The sequence below is a fragment of the Chaetura pelagica genome, unplaced genomic scaffold (genome assembly GCF_000747805.2).
Source record: "Chaetura pelagica isolate M959 unplaced genomic scaffold, ChaPel_1.0 scaffold123, whole genome shotgun sequence".
Taxonomy (NCBI): Eukaryota; Metazoa; Chordata; class Aves; order Apodiformes; family Apodidae; genus Chaetura; species Chaetura pelagica.
Window position 1 is genome coordinate 2,970,536 of NW_009953295.1, and position 22,584 is coordinate 2,993,119.

The following is a 22,584-nucleotide window of genomic DNA, read 5'->3' on the forward strand; positions in this document are numbered from 1 at the left end:
TAGGGAAAGGAGAGAGATAATAGATACTTTCCAGATTGAAAACTAAACTAGACAGCTTTCATTGAATACTAGTGATATAAGAAAATATGTACAATTATATATAAATGTGTTCAGGAATGTGCAAAACTCTGTTGCCTCCCCCCATCCCCATGGCAACTCCCACAACATCTCCTGAGCAGAGCTGACAGGAGCTGAGGGGAGAGTGATGAGGGTCAGGAATGCAGGAGCCTGGGGATCAACGGTGATGCAGAGGCAGAGTCCTCTCTGGACGCTGGCTATGGATGGAAGAGAAGGGAAGAAGCAGAAAAGAAATTTACTTCATTGATCTCTGACCTTACACCCAGCTTATGCAGATATATGGGATGGAATACTTGGATCAATTTTGCTGTCCATCTAGTCCACTCCTCCCTATGGGAGGGCTGCAGGTCTGACTCCTCTGCTTCTGTTGGATCTGAGAGGCAGATTCAACAAGTACAGCAAAGTCCCGGCAGCAATATAAATTTTCCAGCATTATGAGTCCACTAGCTGGAAAACTTGCTGCTAGTTAAGACAGCTTACTGAAGGAAAAATAATCATTAAAAGGAAAATGGGCTTCATCCTAGCTCAAACAGGGACAACTCTAAAGTGTAATGCTTTCAAGAAAGGAAATGGTGGATTTGTTTGTGCATTTTGTTATTAAAAAGCAGTACTTAAGTACAAGAAAATACAGCAAGTGATCACTTGATTATGAGCACAGTAGAGAGATGCTGCGAAACTCATCTAAGATACTAAGATCATGAGAGCTGCTTTGAGTCTGGTCTTTTCTAATGTACATGTAATTGGTTTTGCTTTTAGCTTAATGCTTCCTACATTAATTTTTTTAGCATACATTACAAGTTAGTGGAAAAAAGTAGAACAGGACACAAACATAAAAAGCCTAGATGTAAAGGTAGGTGGCACTGTTGCTGTGATTACTGTATCCTACTTTTGTGCCCATATTTTATGTTACTGTCTTCATTGTGTCTTATAGTCTCTCAGATATTTTAACATATAACACTATGAATATTTCATTTTTAGACTCTGGGGAGTGGTTTGCCTCTTTATATTAATATGGAGGTAATTTACATTTATATATGGAGAATACCAACATTGACATACTGAAAAAAAAGTCAGCAGTTTGTAGTAATTTCTGTCACAAGGTGTTGTAACAGTTAAACAAGTTGTAACATCTTGCTTTATCACCATAGTTTTATTCTTTCTTGTAGGATTGCCTTCTAGGAGCGTTACATACCAAATATAAGAGTGAAGACTCTCTAGTGTACAAAGGTAATGCCAAACAACAGGGTTTTGATGTCTTTTGCAAGGAATAAATATACTAAAACAGTATAATTCCTAGATTTATTTTAAGTGGTTTTGTATTATGTCATTCCAAAGAGGCAGACATTCTTGGTCAGGGGTTTGTGATATCTGAGAGCCAGCCTGGGAATGTTAACATTCAGATGAAGAGCACAAAAGATGCTTTAAAACAGTGGTTACCAACCTGTTTGTGTTTAGGTCCTGCTTGAAGTAGTTGCTAGTAGTCCACCTCATAATGCATACATTTGGCTTTAGTTTAAAGATACATACGCATTTAATATTTAGAATGTCTTTGGGCCTCTTGAGAACCACATGGTGCTGGTGCATGCAGACAGCAGGGTAAAACAATGAGTTTGTCAAACTTTGGTTATAGAAAAGTTAGCATTTGAAGGCAAGCTGTAAAACTTCAGAAAGACAAATCTGCTTTGAAAACTAAGTAATTCTCCCTGTAGTTTAAGCTGTTACAGGTCTTCGTTCATCGCACAGTGTTTTTTTAGGTTCTCAAACATAGATGATTATGTGGCAAGCATTTCTGATAATACCTTGTCTATTTCTTAATGTCAGTTCAGGAATGCAAAAGAGAACTATTATTATTGTTACTATTATTATTGTTGTTCTTATTATTCTAGGTGATATGGACAGCTTACTGGAAAATATGACTACTTCTTTATCCAAGTGTTCTGTAGATTCAGAATTTACTGAAAGTGGAAGGGAAAACAGCATCAGATCTTCTGGTGGTTTCCTACGAAGTTTTAAACAATGGAATTGGTAAGAGGTGTTTTCAGCTTTCCTTTATCACTTATTATCTCTCATAATCCAGATAAACCATGACTAAACAATCCATTCAGATTGCACAGATCCAGAAGTTGTTTCAAGATGCTTGTTTTATTGTTAAGTAAGTCACTCTTTGTGGCTGATGTGTGAAATAATGTGAATGCAGATTTTAATGAGGAGTACTGTCATGCTCTCTTTCTAATCTGTGTGTGTTGGAATTGCTAATGGGATACAGGAATGATACAAACTGACCTAGGAGCAAAGCAAGTAGTTCCGACTGATGAACAGCTTTAAGATTATTTAGAGATAATTTTTTTCCAAAAGCCAAGAAATCTCTCTTCAGGGCTGATCTACACCAAATATTAAATAACAATGAAAAAAGGGGGTTGTATTTTTAGCTTGCCTGGAATTAGGTGGTTGATGATGACAGAGGAGTGTTGGTTTTACATGTTGCATACGTGTGTTTACAGCATGAAAATTGTACTTACTGTTACTACTTTTGAGTCAGCAACATTACTAATTGTTGTGGGTAAAATCTTTGGAGTAATAATGCCTTCTGTCCAAATGAGTGAACTCTGCTATTTATTATCAGTCAAGTGTAAACATTGCTCATTCCAAAGTTTTTATATTTTAAGAAAAACTTCTCTCAATGCTTTATATGTAGTATGTTAAAAGGGACCAAGTAATTACGGCTTTGTTGTACTTTTTAGTTTTGATGATGAACAAGATTCTTTATGTGATTCGAGTGGCCTAGAAGTAGAGGAAAGAACCACTGACTGTTCTGACATTGATGCAGTTCAAAATACAGCTATATATGTAGAAACAGGTAATAAATGTTGAATTTTTAATATTTTTACAACTCCTTGTGAAGTATAATGTAATTTAAAATATAATATGTATAATGTAATTTAAAAAACCTCTTCTAATAAATGTATTTCTGTTCAGTTCAGAAGTACAATAGTCAGCTAAATGTGTTTTAATTTGGGGATTTAACCTTTCATGTAAGTGTGAGTTACCTCCCTTAGAATTAGTGTGGGAGACCCAGACATACTTGATGTGATACTGACATACATTAAAAAAAAAAGATAAATCAATTTTTTATGGAACAGGTTGCCAGGTGACTTTATAATACAAATGAAGAAACAAGGCAGATTTTGTTTTTATATTTGTTTGCTTTGGTTTCTTTTAAGTAGCTAGCTGCATTAAGAAATACTACAACTCTCTTAAGTCAGATGTTTTTCAACTTAAGGATTTAAAACTGGCAATAGGTAGAGAGTGTTACCTGTTGTTCAGTTAGCTCAGAAAATTTTAACTGGAAGATTGTAGCGGGAACCAGCTAGCAGTAGTTCACTGCAAATATTTGAAAATGCTGCCACACTTAGACGAGTTTGAACCAGTGTATCTCCATCTCTTGTGGAAAGTTTTAAGTTTGGAACAACATTGTTGAATTCTTTTGGAAGTGTGTCTGGAAGTGTGGAGCCAGCCAGCCAGCCAACCTTGAACCAGCTAAAAGGAATCTCACAAGCAGGCAGAACAGATCAATGGAGCTGTAGTACACTCTTGCCAAGACTTGTATTAAATAGGTGGTGAGAGTATAAGAACAGTTTTCTGAAAACGCACTCTTTCTGGAAAGAAATAATAATAATAATTAATGACACCAAAAATAATGCATGGTTTACAGTATTTACGATCAAAGGCAAAATTAATACAAAACTTTGATAAATATCACACACATTTATTTCAACTGTTAATACTTTTTCTTCTGGTTTCTTCTCCTCTATTTCTGTTATGTGGTATTGCACTTGTATGCTCTCCTTTCTCATCTCAAAGCAGCCACGCTGTGGCAGAACAACGGATTTGCTTTACTGTGCTGCAGCTGTGATGGGTGATAACCACAGAGCTTGCTTGTTGCATAGCACCAATAAGCCTTGATTACATTCATTGCATATCTAGTAACCTTTTTTCAGTCTCCTGATGCTATTTCTCTTTGTCATAGTTGTCCTTGTTTGCCTACCAAATAAACAACCCATCCGTAATTACTTTTTCCTGCTTGGTCTGAGTTTTGTTTTATCTGTACCTGTTGTCGTTTAACCCTCACAGGCAGCTCAGCCCCACACAGCTGTTTGCTCACTCTCCATGCCCCTGCAGTGTGAAGGGAGAGAATAAGAAAGTTAAAAGTGATAAAACTCATGGATTGATACTTTAATAGGTAAAGTAAAAAGTGAGCTGCAAGCAAAGCAAAATAAGGAATTAATTTACTGCTTCTCATTGACAGGCAGGTGTTCAGCCATCTCCAGGAAAGCAGGGCTCCATCATGTGTAACGGTTGCTCTTGAAAACAAATGCCACAGCTCTGAAAGGCCCCCCTTCGTCCTTCTTACCTCAGCTTTTATTGCTGAGCACATCATCTGCCATCATGTGGTTTGGGATGTCTCCCTGCTCAGCTGGGGTCAGCTGGTCCAGCTTTGTCTCCTCCTGACTTCTTGTGCACCTCCAGCTGATTCGATGGTGGGGCAGTGGGAGAAGCAGAAAAGGCCTTGAGGCTGTGCAAGCACTGCTCAGCAATAGCTAAAACATCCCTGCATTATCAAGGCTGTTTTAGTCACAAACCCGAAACAGCAGAATACCAGATGGTATGCAGAAAATTAACTCTATCCTAGCCAAAGCCAGCACAATACCAAGCTTTATTTTCTTAGACTGTAACCTAGGTAATCTTCGCCTGATGTACCTACGTGCAGTTGGCCTTGCAAGATGTCTCTCCCCAGAAGATCATAGTACTTGAATGATCTGTAATTTTTTGGCTTTTTGACTATGAAATCCAACCATTCCTTGCTGCACTATCTGCAACTTTCATCAACTTCTGTCACATCTAGCAGTTTCTCATGTTGTGTCCAGTAGTTTCTTAAGTTTTGTTCTGATAGCTTAGATGTTAGGCTGAGATCTACTCAGCAGTGAATCAGTTGCCTGAAGCCATTAGAAAAATAATAGGAGATTTTGGCTACATTTTGATTCAATCTATCTGTAAATTTAATACAGTTATCTGTGGGATTTCTGTATTACAGAATCACAGAATAGCCATGGTTGGAAAGGATGTCTGAGATCACTGAGTCCAACCATTAAAAAAAACACAACCAAACACAAAAACCCCACAACACAACCTACAATCTCGGCCACTAGAGCATGCCCTGAAGTACCATATCTGCACATTTCTTGAATACATCCAAGGATGGTGACTTTACCCATTCCCTGGGCAGGCTGTTCCAGTGCCTGACCACTCTTTCAGTATGGAAATTCTTCCTAATATCCAATCTAAACCTCCCCTGCTGCAACTTCAGGCCATTTCCCCTGGTCCTGTCACTATTCACTTGGGAGAAGAGGCCAACTCCCACCTCCCTACAACCTCCTTTCAGGAAGTTGTAGAGAGCAATGAGGTCTCCCCTCAGCCTCCTCTTCTCCAAACTAAACATCCCTAGTTCCCTCAGCCACTCCTCATATGACTTGTTCTCTAAACCCTTCAGCAGCTTGGTGGCTCTTCTCCGGACATGCTCCAGCACCTCAGTGTCCTTCCTGCAGTGAGGGGCCCATATTTTTGAAGTGGAGGACATAGTTTCACTTGCAAAACTTCACTGATCACTGATCAATTCAAACAAGTCATAGAACACACTCTTGAGCTACTCTCTGTAATTCTTTAGGAGATGTCTCTCATTTTGATACTTCTTGCTCTATACTTGTCACCGTAAATGCCTAAAATAAGTTTTTTATGCTTTGGAAGAGCAAGCATGTCATTATTTATCTAGTTCTAATTTTTAAATGTAAAATGGGTTTTTCTTTTCCATAGACAGTACCTTACCACCTCATTTGGCGGCAAATGCACAGGAAAATAGTGACAAAAATATTACCAATGACTGGGTAAGGAAAATCATGAGTAGAACTGATGCTCAAGCATGCAGTGGTCAAGACTTAGTGTCGCCTCACGTCAGTCAAATTTTTGAAGAATTATTTGTCATACATCGAAAGCTCCAGGTGGGAACCTGAATTGCCTTAAATATTTTGTTAAGTAAAGTTATGAAGATTCTCACTTTTGACAGAGAATTCAGAAGTTACTTATATACTAAATCACTACTACTTATATACTAAAACAATTACTTATACTAATCACAATTGCTTCAATACTGAAACTCTATCATCATCTGCCTCTTCCCCTAAATTAATTCACTGATTGGGTGCTTTGACTTGCATAGTGGGTAGATCAGATATAATTCAGCTTGACGGAGTTTGAACATGTTACATCCAAGGGGGCAGTGTCTTGAGGCACTGTGGACATGGAGTAAAACACCCGCAAACACTGCTTCTCCTGAGAGCATCTGAAAATATTCTCCTGGCTCTGGGTATTCAAGAGTGCTTTCCTTCATGGCCTCTTGTGAAAATGCTCTATTCTGTTTTATCTTTACTTTTCTGGTACTGTGGAATCCCAAGAGTTCATCCCCTAGCAGACCTAGATCGCTAACAGGGGAACCTGCTTTATGATTTTATGCTGTAATAGCTCCTGTTGCATCAGACTGTTTTGTCTTACAGTTAATACCATTATCAAAACTTTTGAAGCAAAATCCTAAGTTTAATTGTCTAAGTTTATACTTGAGCAACCATGTAGAATTGAATTTTATATTTTGGGAGGCTGTGCCATCCCAGCACACATCAAAGTCATGTGGGATAATGTGTGGGGAAACTGAACATCGATGTCCATCAGCATACTTAGTATCCTGATGTGAGATGATTAGTAATAATTAGTAGAATAATTAGTAAGTTATTGTGTAACACTGTAGAATTTTCTAAAAAGCTAAGCATATTCCTGGGGGAGAAAATTCAAATTTGTTATAAATTGTGATAATTTCATGGATTTTAAAGCTCTTTCAACATTTGTTTTCTTGATACAGAGAGAAAGTTCAGCACAGCAGGAGTATGCTCTGCAACTCCAGAAACGAGAGCGTTTCCTAACAGAGCGAGAAGCATTGCTTTTTAGACACGAAGCAGCTTTGGCTAAAATAAGAGGTGTTGAGGAAGAGGTTCACACAAAATTTGGAATTATAAAAGAGGTGCATTAATATGTTGTGTCATGTTCATTGCTGTACATGCCATTTAACTTGTTTGTAGTTATCTTAGGTTGTGTCTTTCTTTAAAGTCCTTGAAATCCTCAAATGAAAGGTTTGTGTAAGAAGTACAAAACAGTATTGTTAGGGCTTCTGTTTCAGAGAGGTGCATCTGGTTGTTTGATTTGTAGGTGCATTTTACTGTTAGGATTTAGAAAAGAAAGATAACTTGTTCTAAAACAGCAAAATCTCTAGGAACTGTATTAGAGAAAAAAATTGTTGTTTATCTGTAATTGTATTTAACTTAAATGAGTATCTTTGCATTAGCTGTAGTTAAAGTAGATCTTGGGAAGACTTTAAGATGCAAAAAGGTCTTGTGCCATAACTATTGCAGAGTGTATTAGCAGAAAAGCACTAAGGAAGTTCAAAGAGAGAAAAGGTCAAACTAGCTTTAGGGATGTGGAAGAAAGTGAAATGGTGTGATTTCAACAATGGAAAAAAAGTGGTTAACAACACTCTTCTTGTGAGAGTTTGCTATTGAATTCAGGTCTTGTGAAAAGTTTTGTTATTATCCAGAAGATCACCAGGAGAAGACCTTAAAAATCTGTACTTGGTGTCAAAACTGTAAGCTGAGAAATCAAATTTATTTTACGTGTGCAGATAAACCTTCCTCATAAGCTTTTGAGGGAGGGTAGAGTACATGTTAAAAAAGGCAAAAGGGTGTCAGAAGAAAGAGATCTTGACTTTTGAACAGGGAAGGAATAATTATGGTGGTAATTTAGATGGTTTAAATCTTCTGGACTTTAAGAATGTTACACCAGTGAAAAAACTGGGTGAAAAAAGCCACAAAAAAAAATCTGTGGTTATCTGCAAAAATTCTTGGAGCTCAAATGGAGTATTAAAAGACTTTCTTTTAAAAAAGGAACAAGTTGTACAGCCATCAACTAAAATTCCTCAAAATAAATAAATAAATCCTGGAACAAGCTGTAAATAAAACATTGGAAGCAGAATGCAGAAAGCAATGCAATAAATAACTATGAGTGTATCTTAATCATAAATTGTCAAATCAGTCTTGTTTCCACTACAGTAAAGTAATGGACATTGCTAATAGAAGAGTAGTAGCTATTTATGTCTGGACTTAATTAGAAATGTTTTAAACAGTTTTGCATGGCATTTTCATAATCATATTAGGGAAGTATAACAAATGTAATGCAGTTGGTGTGGAGCTGTTGCGGGACCATAGTTCATAGCAACGTTGAAGGAATGTACATAGCAGATTCTAGCATATCTTTTCAGTTGAGTATTAGTATTTTCAATAAGAGGTTTGATGGTGAGAAGAGCACATTTATTAAATTTGAAGAAAATAGCAAGTGAGGGGGAATTTCAAGCATGCTGGAAAATAACATCGGGATTAAAATTGATCTTGATAAATTGAAGATATGGTAGGTATGCAGAAAACATTATACTATTGAGAAGGTGTGAGTCTACTAAATTGCACTTGAAGAGAAGTATCAGCTGCAGAAATGGAGGATGAGTGGATGCATGGGATGAACTGAGGGTGAATGTGCCAAGCTTCAGCTATGTAAAAGGCTGCTACAAAGAAACAAGTATTTTTTTCATGTCTGTGATAGGAGAAGTACTAGGAAATCTAGGTAAAACTAGATTTAAGCAAAAATAATTAAAGAAAAGGACAGGTAGACTGGGAAAACTGAAGTGTTTTCCAGTTTTGGATGACTTAAGAACAAACTAGGCAAACATCTGGCAGGAGTGAAATGATATAGCTAGTTATGATACAGAGGACAGAGCCTGATCTGCTTTTCAAAGTGGATGGCTTGGACATCCTGGCATCATGTACAACCCTGTGGCTTAACTGAATTGGTACTACTTACCTTTCAGACTAATATTCTGTAATGATTCTTCCTAGAGCAGCTATTGAGTCATAGAATGGCTAGAGTTGGAAGGGACATCCAGATTCAAGCCCCCTGCATTGGCAGGGACACCTCCCACTAGATCAGCTTGCTCAGAGCCCCATCCAACCTGCCCTTGAATACTTCTGGGGATGGGGCTCCCACAGCTTCCCTGGCCAACCTGTTTCAGTATCTCACCACCCTCACACTAAAGAATTTCCTCTTAATGTTTAATTTAAATCTCCCCTCTTCCAGTTTTAATCAATTTCCCCATGTCATCTCTCTACATGCCCTTGTAAAAAGTCCCTCCCCGGCTTTCCTGTAGGCCCCCTTCAGATAACTGGAAAGCTGTATTCCCAGAGACTTCTCTTCTCCAGGCTGAACAACCCCAACTCTCTCAGCCTGTCTTCATAGGAGAGGTGCTCCAGCACTCTGGGCATTTTCATGGCCCTCCTCTGTACTGTTCTGGTCCTTTTGACTGAGGAAGAGTGGCAGCTGAGAAAAAAGCAATTGTAAATGGTTTTCCTGTGTAGCTGGAATGAAGTTACTATGCTTCCAAGCAGAAATATATATATGTGAGGTCTCTTCAGGGCTCGCTTCCTGTAAACTTCTACTGTGCTTTATGCCTGTCATTTGCACGTGTAGAAAGAGAGAAATGGCTGGAAATAAAAAAGCAGAGAATGAGTGGGGGAATGACTGAATAGTAAATTAATGGAAGGGGAGAGATGAGAGATAGTATATATAGCTGGAATATGTTCAGTAAAATAAAACTACTGTTTTACCAAATCTGGGGTACAGCAGATGCACTAGTGTGCAGATAAGATTAAAATAAAATTCAGGGTAATGAGTAGAACAGCAGGCGATATGCAGGTTATAGTTAGCAATTCATATGCCTGTGCTGTAAACCAGAGCACTAGTGTAAGAAGCATAGGATTAGTTTCTTGTTTTGCATGATTAAAAGTGAGCAACACCAGAAAAAATAATCAAAACCTCAAAAGTTTCTGCAAAACAGAATATTTTGTGTGTGTGTGTGATTATATGGAAGAATATGCTGTAAATAAAAGCTTTGTCTGTGTTTTTAGCTCACAACCTTTTCCCACATTTGACTCATCTGAGAAATGCAAATATTGATAAAATCTGTTTGGATAGAATGTTGAAAGATTAAGAGCCATTGGCTCTTTATAGATTCTTCTTAAAATGCAGTGTGGATTTTTTTCTCACTACTGGTCCAACATGTAAATTTGGCCATGCAGATTTACAAATATGATCTTTGAAAGTTTGTCCTATTCTTTTAACACTAAAATTAAGCTTAGCATAGAATTGTTTCTAAAAGTCTCTTGTAAGTCATGTTTTTAAATTTGGTATTTCTATAGCAACATAAGGCAGAAGTTAAACAGCTGACAGAAGCCTTGAGAGAAATAACTAAAGAAAATAGAAGGCTGAAGTCATCGTTTGACACCTTGAAGGAAATGAATGACTCTTTAAGAAAACAGGTACAATCAGTAATTTCCTGTTATAAATAATTTTACAAGCTACCATTAACAATTTTAACTACTTGAACAGCTTAAGTGTGCAAAACTGTTTATTTTTTGTTTCTGTAAGACAAGAATTATTCTATTAAATAAAAAGTAAAATGTGTATTTCTAGCTTCATGTTTGCTTAGTACTTTTAGTTATTTTTACTTAGTACTTTTAGTTATTTTTACAAATTAAGGCAGTATTTTCTCAGTTCTTAAACTGAGACATTGGTCATAGTAATACAGAGAGGAAGAATTTTCACTTCACTTGACTATTAAGTCTGACCTAAAATGCTGATACACAAGTTGCTGACTTAACTATTTAACTGTTGTTTATTCAGTGAATTCTGGTAGTCTGAGTATGATAAAAATCAACATCAGAGGTTTATTCTTTTCCTTAGAGACAGTCAGACCTAACTCCTAGAATGCAACCCATCAGTCTGTTTCCCCTCACTACAATATCTTTGCACGTCACAGAATCACACAATTGTTCTGGTTGGAAAAGGCCTTTCAATTCATCATGTCCAACCATTAACCTAACTCTACCGAGTCCACCATTAAACTGTGTAGCTAAGCACTATATCTATGCATCTTTTAAACACCTCCAGGGATGGTGACATAACCACCTCCCTGGGCAGTCTGTTCCAGCTTTTAATTACCTTTTCAGTGAAGAAGTTTCTTTTTATATCCAATGTAAACCTCCCCTGGCACAACTTGAGGCCATTTTCTCTTGTCCTGTTGCTTGTTACTGGGTAGAAGAGACCAACACCAACCTCACTACAACCTCCTTCTAGGGACTTGTAGAGAGTGATAAGGTCTCCTCTAGGCTTCCTTTGCTCCAGGGTGAAAAAACCCTTGAATTTAGATAATTTAGCTGCTCAGCAACAACATCAAACTATTTCAGTGTAATCATAGAATCCTAGGGGTTGGAAGGGATCTTGAAAGATCATCTAGTCCAATCCCCACTGCCAGAGCAGTGTCACCTAGAGGACATCACACGGGAACGCGTCCAGGTGGGTTTTGAATGTCTCCAGTGAAGGAGATTCCACAACCTCCCTGGGCAGTCTGTTCCAGTGCTCTGTCACTCTTACAGTAAAAATTTTTTTTCGGATATTCACCTTGAACCCCCTATGCTCCAATTTGCACCCATAATTAAGGAATAAGTTAATTTACAGATACTTTGATATTTTCTGATTCTTTCAGTTAAGTGATGTAACTGAGCTGAACAAGAAGTTGGAAGGTCAAGCAAGAAAAGTACAAGCTCGTTTAGAGAATCTACAAGTAAGGCTTGTTCTTACAATTACCTGCTTCCTTTATAGGTAACGAGTGAAATATAATTTATTGTTACATTTTCTTGTAGAGGAAGCATGAATTTTTAGTGGTACAGAAGTCTAAGGATATATGTCAAGTGGTACAACAAAATAAACCTGTCAAGCAGGAAAAAGTGATGGTAACATCAAAAATTACTAAGGTAAGAATTGGACAAAATGAAAGATTCATTCTAAAGACATTAGGTAGTCAAACTTCTGCGTATCTGCTAAAAATTAGAAAATTTAACTTCCAATTCTATTTATTTTATGAGTGAATTTAAATATAAAGATTATATTAGGGAAAACAGGCAGTTAACAAAGAATTAAGCTTATTGCTAAAAATATCTGTTGTAGTTTATATTCTATATGTATACATTTTTATTTATATGGTATGTTTTTCTCCTCGTGTCACATCATCTTTCATATGTCAATTAAAATTGTAACCTGCTTACACTGTAGTTGGTATCTTTTGCTGTGTCAAAGCAAATGTTAAACTTTCTGGTTGCTGCTACAGTACGGCACTGTACTTATGAATAACACTAGCTAAAAAGTAGTCAGAGGTATCAGATAAAGAATTTTAATTTTGTAAGCCAAAGATGATTATACGACTATTGAGAAGTAGTGTTTAATGAGGGAAAGAAAATAAATGCAGTGTTCGTACACAATTCCAGAATGATCACCTTGTTTTCCTTAAAATATCTTCTTACATCACTTAATTACATGCTTTCTGTCTCCATCTTGTTCCACTTAGCAGCAAGTCCTTTGGTAGCACTCTGCCAACATCTCCCAACTGGTAGTGATTTTTTCCAGCTAGAGGCTAAACTGTGAAATGGGAAAGAGATTCACACCATCCTACCTAATTAATTAGATCAGATGCCTTAAAATTGTGCTGTCTGTATAGCCAACATAGTTCTCCATTTACATAGAGTTTAGTGTACTTCGGTTGCAAGTGAAATACAAACTTTCGGTAGTGACAGTTCTGAATGAAGAAGAAAAAAGTTGTCTGAAGTTTGATAAAGAGAACTTTTGAAGTCTTCAGATAACTGTTTGTGCAGCCTGTCTTCAGGTAGCACTGGATATCTTTCATAGGGTATTTCATTGCGGTGGAGTAAAGGGACAGAACAACGATTTCAAGAAGTCTTTGCACTTTTTAAAAAAATGCTAGTTACCCAGGTAAATTTAAACAACAGTGGACTGTATGGTCTAGAGGTCTGGTGCATTGACATGAGAATTTCCACATGTGAAGGACATTAAGTAATTAATTGGCCAGATTATTAAATAGAATTTTTAAATTTCTGTATGTGAAAATATTTTCCTTGGCCTTTTATAACCGTTTGCTAAGTACAAATTAAATTATGTGCATATTTTTTGAAATCCAGAGGCCATCACAAATAGTATCTGTTCTGGCAGAGGGGATGGGAGTGAGGAATGAGAGACAGAGAGAGAAAGAGAAATTATACAGGGTTCTTTCAGGATCTCTGTAAGAAAGGACTGACAACAAATAGCTTGATGAAATAGCTGTTCTAATAAGAGGAGGAATATAGATAACTAGTAAATCTTACATCCCTTCAGATGCTGGGAACACTGTGTTTGTGGAGCATCAGATGGAGCCTGGGTGGACTTTTCCCAGGGTATGCTGAGCAGGTCCTGTCTGTGGAGAGAAGCTCCTCCTTATTGGTCATTCAAGCTATTATATAGGTTTCGTGCAAGAGAATGACTATGTTAATGAAGGATGTTCACAGAAGAACTTCTTGTTGCTCTTTTAGCCAAAGGCATGGCCGGGCAGGCAGGAGGTATGATCACTGGTACCAAGTGGGAGCTGCCTGAAGGCTCCAGTTACAGCAAGCTGGCTGAGTTTGTCCTGCAGCCAAATGCAGCATAAACTGCAGTTAGGAGATCTGTGCAGCGCAAGCTGCACCTGCTCAAATTAAATGTGATGTGGATCTCTGATTCCTCAACGTGCAGTAGTCTCTGGGTCAGGATCGGCACCTTCCACCCCTTGATCCACACAGTTTACTTTTTGCTGAAATATTTTAAGTTACAGGTTATATTAATAACATGTAAGCATTCTCAAACTCTGGGTATGAGACCCCAGAGGGCAGACGTGGCGGGTTCAAGATCACTGTTTCCTCAAATATAGTGTTTTCCACAGGCTCCCAATACAGTAACTTACCTCCCAGGTTTTATCAGGCTCATCATCCTTTAAATTATGTGTAATATTTCAGGTACGATGTATTTTCATGTATTTCAACTTTGTACTGTTTGGACTTAGAAAAATAATAATATTGAAAGCTGAAATATCTGATGTTGTGGATGTCTTACAGCTACCATTGAATTCACAAGTTTATGAGCTCTTAACTTTTCTCATGGACTGGATCTCAGACCAGCACCTTAGCAAAATAAAAATACAAGAAGAGAGAGAGGGTAGTTGTAAACGTCTGGTTACCCAGACCTCCAAAAAGACCTGCACCCAGGAAAAGTGTTTGAAGGTAAGGGAGTGTGGATTGTTTGCACATGTTATATGTTTTTGGATTTGTAGCTTTTATTAAATGATTTTGAGAATATAGCAGGTCAATCTGTTTAATATGTGCTTTGGATTAATAAAAAATGACTCTTAATAAGTCAGTATTTATTCTGACAGTCAGATATAATAGATAATTCATCATTCATGAAGCATACAGATAATTTTTGAGGAAAAGTGTGGTGTTCAGTCTCATCTTGAGCATTTCAGCGTTTTATATCAAGTCACTTCTGTCCATTGATAATTTGTCTTGTGTTTCAAGTATAATACTGTACATAATTCCTTTTTTCTAAGGAGATAAACATGTCTAACTTAAATAATTTGATGCCTATATTAGATATAAAAGTTTCAATTTATGACTGATAAAAGGTGATACTATGCTATACTTTTAACATATTTATTGTTTTCTTCCTCGGGGATACCAAGGTTTGGAATTGAGTGAGGTGTTCAGAAAATCTTTTCCTGTTTCTCTTCATTATATTGAAGATGTATAGCCATTAGTACTGGATTTACTGGGATTGAGGTCACATGAAGCATCACCACTTTTGCATGCAAACCTGTATAAAATTTGAAATCTGTGTATGTGTATAATTCTGTTACCTGTCCTGAGTCTGCCCAGTGAGTGTTTACATTTGTAATCCCTCAATCCAAGAAAAAGTTGGGAGGTAGGTTTGTTTGTTTTTCACTTATAGTTAACTTAAACAGTAGTTTCAAATACCACTTGTAATTTTACTTTTGTATATTTTTACAGCTTTTGCCTATGGCTACTGAGCAACTCCAGTGGATGCCATTAGTGAATCCTAAACTACACATCCCTGTCGTTAAATTTATTTACTGGTCTATAAGACAGTTAGACAGTGATCTTCAGGTATGACAGATAGTCCTCTTGCAGTAGTTTTTTTTAAAAACTAAATTTCCAGAAGATATTAATGGATTTTGTGTTTGAAATACATGAGAATTGGATACTTTCAGATAGTATATATAAAAGAAACTGATGTCTTTGCAAAGAATAAACTCACAGCATTTACCACAGATACATGTAAATGAAAAAACAATACATTGTTTTTTAATTTAATATTATATTTTGCCTTGTGTATCTAAACCTGGTTTCCTCTGTTGTGTCCTAGCATCTGAGAAATTATATTTTTCATATGTATTTACAACATTTTTGCACTCAAAAAGGCAGTAATTTTAAGTTTACTTTATACATGAGATTTGTTGAAATTGATGGAAATCTGTAGCTAAGTAGCAAAGGAGTTTTGTTTTCAATGTTCTCTGTTCAGTGTCTAACCATGACATTCTTACTTCTTTTGACTAGAGTGCTGTAAGAAAATATTTAACAGTATAATAAAGAAAAAGACAGTAGCTGTAAAGGCTCAATATAGTGCATATTTCTGCCAATAGTGCTTTTGCTAAAGCAAAAGTAGGAAACGTTGTAAATACCTTGAGTTTATATTCAATAGAATAGTAAATTGTTTGGTTTAGTGCTAATAAGAACCTGTGTTTTAAATGATCATATTCTGAAGTTTGATTCTGAAATATTTCTTGATGGTTTCTGATGAAAACTCTAATAGATGTTACTTGTACAGTGTTCTCAAGGTTCATGTTTAGACCTTGATTCTGTAAAAGCTATTGCAGGATATAACTTCAGGCATCCTTACAAAATAAGAGTTGACTGAAGCTGAGCTTGTGGAACCAGAGGCAGGTTTATATAATGCAAGTGTATCAGGGGCCCTCACTGACTAGTCTTGCACAACACAGTGATTATGTTGTTCAACCGCTATAGGAACATAGAGTAGTATCTCCTATGACCAAACTATTTGCTATTTAATATTTAGTTGATAGGGAACCATATATATCTCTACATGGTACACAGGGTTTGAATGTTTACACTGACCGTATGCATTTTGAAACAGCATGCAACAATGACCTCAACAATGAGAAGACTTGGCGAAGATGTTTTCAAAGGCATAGGAAGTAAGGGAAACCCACGTAGTTCTTCTCAACAGTCTACAGAAAGTATACCAAAATCAGCAGCTTTCTTTAAGAGTTCCTGTATGCCCTTGAGATTTCTGTCAACTTTAATTGTGCTTAAAACAGTGACGCAAGGTATGTTCTGAATTTTTGAGTTTTATTTCTTTATTTCAGCCATGTTCCTGGACAAAAACATTTCAGTGATACTTTATAATAGAGTCCATTACACTTTATTAGTGAAAAGTGGTTTTGCCTGAGTTTTCCAAACTTGTGAAGCAAAATATAATGGAAACAAGTATGAATCTTGCTATTATTCATTTGATGTTGGGATTTATGTGTTCCTTTTAATATGATGTCAGACGAATCAACGTGCCTGAAGAAGGAAAAAAGATATGTTGGTAATTCTGTCAAATCATCACTTCAGCAGTGACTGTGTTGCCAAGACCTGTACTGCATAGAATGGCACAGCTAGTTACTTTTTTATACACTGAAATAAGTTGCATATTTTGCACACTTCTAGAATTTCACCATCCTGCTTAAGCTATTAGGTTGTTTACCTATCCCCTGAAAGGCTGAAAAGCTGCAGCATCAAGTGTTTCTTTTCTCCCATAGTTAGAACTTTGCTGCATTTCTCTTTATAGGTAAATCTGATGTTCACAGGAGCTTCTGATGTATCTGTACCCATGTGGAGAAGCCACATGTGTAGTGGTTTATAATTGTTAAGTTGAATTGTGATACAATATATGTCCTGAAGTTGCTTCGTCTAAGTTTAGTATTTAATTCATAATCTAGCCCTTACCTGTTTGCTGCTCCTCTCTTCTCCTACCAAGTGTGGCACTGCAAATGGCTACCTACAAAATATTCGCAACATTGAAAAATGCTACAGTATGACATTGTTAGTTATTGACATGATTGTCCATTCAGATTTCACTATTAAATAGACAAAGCACCATCATCGTTTATGTAAAAATGTTTTAGACTTCAAAACCACCTGTCTAGCATGAAAAGTGACCATTTTATCCAAAATCTTCCAAAAATTCCTATGTTCATGTAGTACAGTAATGTACTTTGTTAACAAAGCAAAAGCACACAAGGTCACATGAGAAGATAACACAACTCTGAAAATAGTGACTTCTGCTTTAGGTCATGACAGCTTACTCCACTTGTGCTGTTTTTAAGTTTCTGTGGCAGATCTTCTCAGTGGGTCCTTGTCTGAAAACAGATATCATCTGAAAAGACCAAAACATTTTCTTTAAAGTGATGACAAAAATGGACCGTATATTATGAGCTCTGAGTGCTAAGCACACTAAAAAAGAGGCAAAAACTCGTATTTTTAATGTTTTCCTTCTTTATCCTTTGGACACAGAGATTGGTGTACACTTTTCTGTCAGAACCCAGAGAAAATCCTTCAGTCAATCTGATCTGTAGATATTTTTAAATTAACTGACAGATTAACTTTGGTAATTTTAAAGAATTCCCAGCAATTTCTAATATATACATGACTTCTTTGAAAACTTAATAGTAGTATGTAATCTGAATAATTCTTGAAGGTTCTGAATTTGTAAATCTACAGATTTCATTAGTAATGCAAAAGAATGTCTTATTTTTATGTCTATTAGTAGCTTTCTTTTTTTAACTTGGTTGCTTTAATTCAGTAATGGCTTCAGTGATTGTTAGGAAACCATTTTGTTCACCTGTGCAGAGAAGAGTCCATCAGCATAAAAACAGCAGCGTTGATAGGTCCCCTCTGAATCCTACATGCAATATGATTGACACATACTATCAAGTTGAGCTTCTGACTGTGTAAAGACTTGGCTGTTTGTGGATTTCTTTTTTAGCAAAAAAGGCCCCACAAAACAACTCTAAAATACCCTCTTAAAAATGTTGTCCAGACAGCCTTCAATGGCTATTAAAGTATCACGGAATCTGAAACAGCTACCTCATTTTCAGCTCTTGCTTCTAAATTTTGTTAGCCAGAATGAATCCAAGGATTATGTAGGGTTGCATCACAAAGTGAGTGACTCTTTCCTTTCACTGTGAGTTTTCTTCTATTTCTACCTTGTTCCCAGGGTTCTCCTACCTTTCACACTAGCAGTGATGTATAATAGTAGCATAAAGTAGAATATTCTTCTTAAAAACCAATATAATTTCGTGTTGGCAAAGAAACAGAAGAAGCTGGGTCTTTTCTGCTTCATGGGAGAGGGGGCAAGTAAAGGTTTCAAAGTAGACACTACAAGTTAACAAGAATCAAATTGTGTCTGGACAGGGTGAGAAAAAACTGGAAAAGGCATATCAAAGAACAGGGTAGCTGTTCTCACAACTGTTTTGTTAACTACTGCCTTCAGTTATGAAGCCTTTTCTTTCTGCAAGGGAAATAGGGAACAAGAAGTGCTGCAGATCCTTTTTATGGAATTCAGACAGGAAACACTAATTATATACCATTAAAAGCAGGTGTAAGAGGTGATTACTGCCTACCTGCAGCAACTTAGGTGTAGTGTGGTGCTGCATAACTGGGATTTTCTGCAAGAATATATGTTACAAGGATAGCATCAAAATTTATGTATCTATAACCCTCTGCCAACTCTTTGCAATGCTAATCACTTATTTTTCCCTTTTCCAAGACATTTTAAAAACATGGATCATTTTTATAGCAAATAATTTTTCAGTAGTGTTATGAATATGAGCAATCTAACCTAATTTGAGAGACAGTCCTTCTTTGGGCAGGAAGGTTGGATAGATTCCAACCTAAATTATTCTGTGATTCTGTTTTTGCTACCTTTTGTTCTCAGGACGGTATCTTCACATTCCCTCTGCTAGTAACACAAAGAGATGGAGGCAGGTTTCAGAGAAGTTAATTTTCAAGGTAATCCTGAAAAACCACACCAGAATGTCAGAATCAGATGCCTGCTTTGTTATCTGACTTTTTTCAGTCTCTTGCATGAAGTCTATTATGAATTTTGGACCATTTCTTAGCAGAGATCCACATCACAAAATTGCTACAGTCTCTGGCACCCTGATTGACACTAATTAGGGACGCCAGCGATTTAAAATCCATAGACAGTGAACAGTGTTCTTGTTCATGGAAGTTATCCTTCTGGATTAGAAGGTTAAGCAGATTAACATGTATTTGTGCTTAACTGTTCCTGTGGAGTATTTATATTGTGAGTATTTACAGTAAAAACAGGATTTAAACATGGTGGAAGACCACCCTAACATAATTAACAAACAAATACAGTCTTTCAGATGTTGGAGGGGGCTATTTCTGTTAAGATATTTTGGTGAATAATATATTAAGATATGATAATTACTCTTAAATGGAGACTCACATTTCTAGAAATGTTTGATAAAAACAAATAATAATTGCAATACAAAAAAACAGTTGTTGCAGAGACTTCCTGAAGCAGATGAGGGCTGTTAGAATGAATCAGTTTAGCTTCTCATGGTTGCTTTTTACTGCTGGCTTCTATAACATGGAAAATAGGATCTGTTGTTAAACATATGTCGAATATCACTGTGTATATATTTTGATCAGTCTGATCACATGGCACTAATGATCTAGTGATAAAGTAGCTCATTTGGTTTGAACAAATATCCTGCTTCCTTCAAAATGTCAGTATCCAGCAGATGGCACTGTAATTAAACTTTTGCTAGGGGATAAAGTGTTTCTTTCTACTTAATTTTGTGCACTACAGATGATCAATGCTATTCCAAGATACTGAGAAAGGTTTGACATCAGGAAATTAAGGAAATTAGACTGTTTCATTTTATCTACATTCTTTGTATAATTTAGTGCACTCCACAAAGTTTGAATATGTAAAATGTGTGCACTGAAACTTCGACTACAGCTCATTATAGGAAGGAAGGAGAGTAGTTGCTCTTATGAAAGTAATTGCTCTTATTCAGACAAATCAGCCCTTGGCTCTTTTAACAGAGGTTTCCCAGATGTTGAAACCAACTGTCTCAAACTATGCAAGCTTGTAATTTCTTTCCTCTCAAGCAAAATATTAGAATGGCTTTATGTTTTGAAGTATATTTTTCTTCAATGTACAAGTTGTAGTTAGTATTTTTCTCCACTCTCAACAAATTGTTAAGGAATAAAAACAGGCAGAGGACAACTTTAAATAAAAATAAAATTTAATCTTTTCAACCACTTAACTTTTAAGTATATATTTGCAACAGTAACTCTCAGGGTAGTTATTCACGTAGTGCTTAATGGAACTGACTGGCAGTTTTATTGCCTGTATTCTGATATCTTTCAGTGGATTACCTGGCTCAGGCGTTTGATTCCCTTCGTGTAGACTTGAAGACAGATGAAGGGAAGGCCTTATTTTTGGAGTACCAATGTGTGCCTGTCATATTAAGTCACTTAAAAGTATCCAGTAGAGGTCTGCTTTCCAGTGCTCTTGATGGATTACTTCAGATGACCATGGAATCTGGTAAATTTGGGTAATTTAAAAAAATAAATTATGAGTACAGGTAAGGTATGCATAAATAAAGCATAAAAATAGCATGATTATTCTGAATAAATAATCTAATTTAGCATTAGCATTCATTTGTATTGTGTATGTTCATTCATTAGAGACATAAATTATGTTTTTGAATGGTCTCTCTTTTTGAGTTGTCTTTTCTTCTCCTTCTCAGCACCTATGTTTTATATTTTGCCATGGTTGCTTTCTTATTTATTAGTGTGAATTTTTTTGTTGCTAGTTTTAGTTTGGCTTTTCAGTTTCTTCCACTGCTTTATGTTGCTGATGTTTTTCTATGAAGTCAGGCTGTTCCAGGAACGCTGTATCATGAAAACCTGCCAGCAGGTAGAGATAAAAAATAGGCTTTATCGAAATTCTTTTTCTAGTTTGAATGAACAGCTCATCCTCAGTCATTTTTCACTTTCTAATAATTAGAAATGGCATTTCTAGAAAAGATGGTTATGTTTTGCTGAACTTTACTGTGCTGTGGTCGTGTAAAAAGGTTAATAATGTAATTTGTCATAGTGCTTTTCCAAGCAATGCAGGCTAAGAATCAGTTAATAACCAATGGATGAATAAAAAGGTAATGAGGCATTTCGGTGCCTTGTTGAATAAACCTTGTGATTTTTTTTTATAAAGTTAAAAATCACTCACTGCCTTTTGGAACAGAAAAGGGGAAGGGCTACTGCTATTTTTAAAATGTATATTATTATTTTTGGAGTATTTTGTTGCCATGCATTATAGTGGGAAAAATAGAAAGCATGTTCAACTTGGGGTGGAACAGCATTGAGTTAAAAAACATTTTGCAGCACGATGAGTTGGAGGAAGATTTAACTAAAGTTGTATTCTTTCTTGCAGACTCTTTTTCTGACCATGTAGTTAGTGTAGTGTTACGCTAAAGTAATCTGCCTGATAGCCTGAACTATGACTGGGAAAGTGATTGGAAAAGAAAGTTGTACGCACAAAAGTAACCTGAGCAAGGTGGATGGTGTCTGCTATTATTTCGGGTAATGCCAGTAACAGTGCATCTTTTACCTAGCAGTCGGTCATGTGATGTGCTAGATGGCAGCAGTTTGAAGAATAAGGGACATAAGTTGTGAGAGACTTGCCTTTGGCCTTCTTGTTATTGGAGAAGATGTATGTGTGTGAAATGAGGGAAGGAGGAGTAATGTTCAATTGAATTGATATTTAATTGAGAACCTGTTTCTCAGCAACTGGATATAAAGCCTTAAGCAGAGCCTTTCTCTGTGGTAGAAAAATTGCCAGTATACAAGTTACAGACATGTTCTGCTCCTTCCTAATACATAGTTATTGTTTTGCAGGAAATTGTTAACAATAAAAAGTAGTGTTGTTGATGGGAATTTGTCTTTTCATTCCTTTGTAAATTTCCTATTAAAAAGTCATTAAAGGACAAACTGGAAGGCAGCAGTGGATATTCAGAGGGCACTCTGTGTGTTAGATTAAAAGAGGACCGTATGCTCCATTTTAAAGTTGTATTGGTGTTCAGCCTTAAATATGAAGTCATAGGTACATGGCCATATGCTAAAATACAGATCCACGTTACCCAAAAAAGTTAGTATTTGACCAACAGGAGGCAAAGTTTAGGATTTTATTTTTTCCTGTAAGATATGTAATCCTAGGCATTCTTTCAACTTGCTGCAGTAATTTTTGGGCTGCATAAGAGTATTCAAATAT

At 36.4% G+C, this 22,584-nt stretch overlaps 1 protein-coding gene across 1 annotated transcript in view; it reads left to right on the plus strand.

Annotated features, from left to right (window-relative positions):
- Nucleotides 1–22,584, plus strand: part of CCDC138 (coiled-coil domain containing 138) — a 38,764-nt gene that overhangs the window by 1,044 nt on the left and 15,136 nt on the right. Inside the window, exons 2-13 of the mRNA XM_009997953.1 lie at nucleotides 1,245–1,305; nucleotides 1,965–2,103; nucleotides 2,820–2,935; nucleotides 5,947–6,131; nucleotides 7,043–7,201; nucleotides 10,476–10,595; nucleotides 11,822–11,899; nucleotides 11,979–12,089; nucleotides 14,253–14,417; nucleotides 15,201–15,317; nucleotides 16,366–16,558; nucleotides 20,683–20,859. Of these exons, the coding sequence (XP_009996255.1) occupies nucleotides 1,245–1,305; nucleotides 1,965–2,103; nucleotides 2,820–2,935; nucleotides 5,947–6,131; nucleotides 7,043–7,201; nucleotides 10,476–10,595; nucleotides 11,822–11,899; nucleotides 11,979–12,089; nucleotides 14,253–14,417; nucleotides 15,201–15,317; nucleotides 16,366–16,558; nucleotides 20,683–20,859 (1,621 nt within the window). The remainder of the gene's footprint in view (nucleotides 1–1,244; nucleotides 1,306–1,964; nucleotides 2,104–2,819; nucleotides 2,936–5,946; nucleotides 6,132–7,042; nucleotides 7,202–10,475; nucleotides 10,596–11,821; nucleotides 11,900–11,978; nucleotides 12,090–14,252; nucleotides 14,418–15,200; nucleotides 15,318–16,365; nucleotides 16,559–20,682; nucleotides 20,860–22,584) is intronic.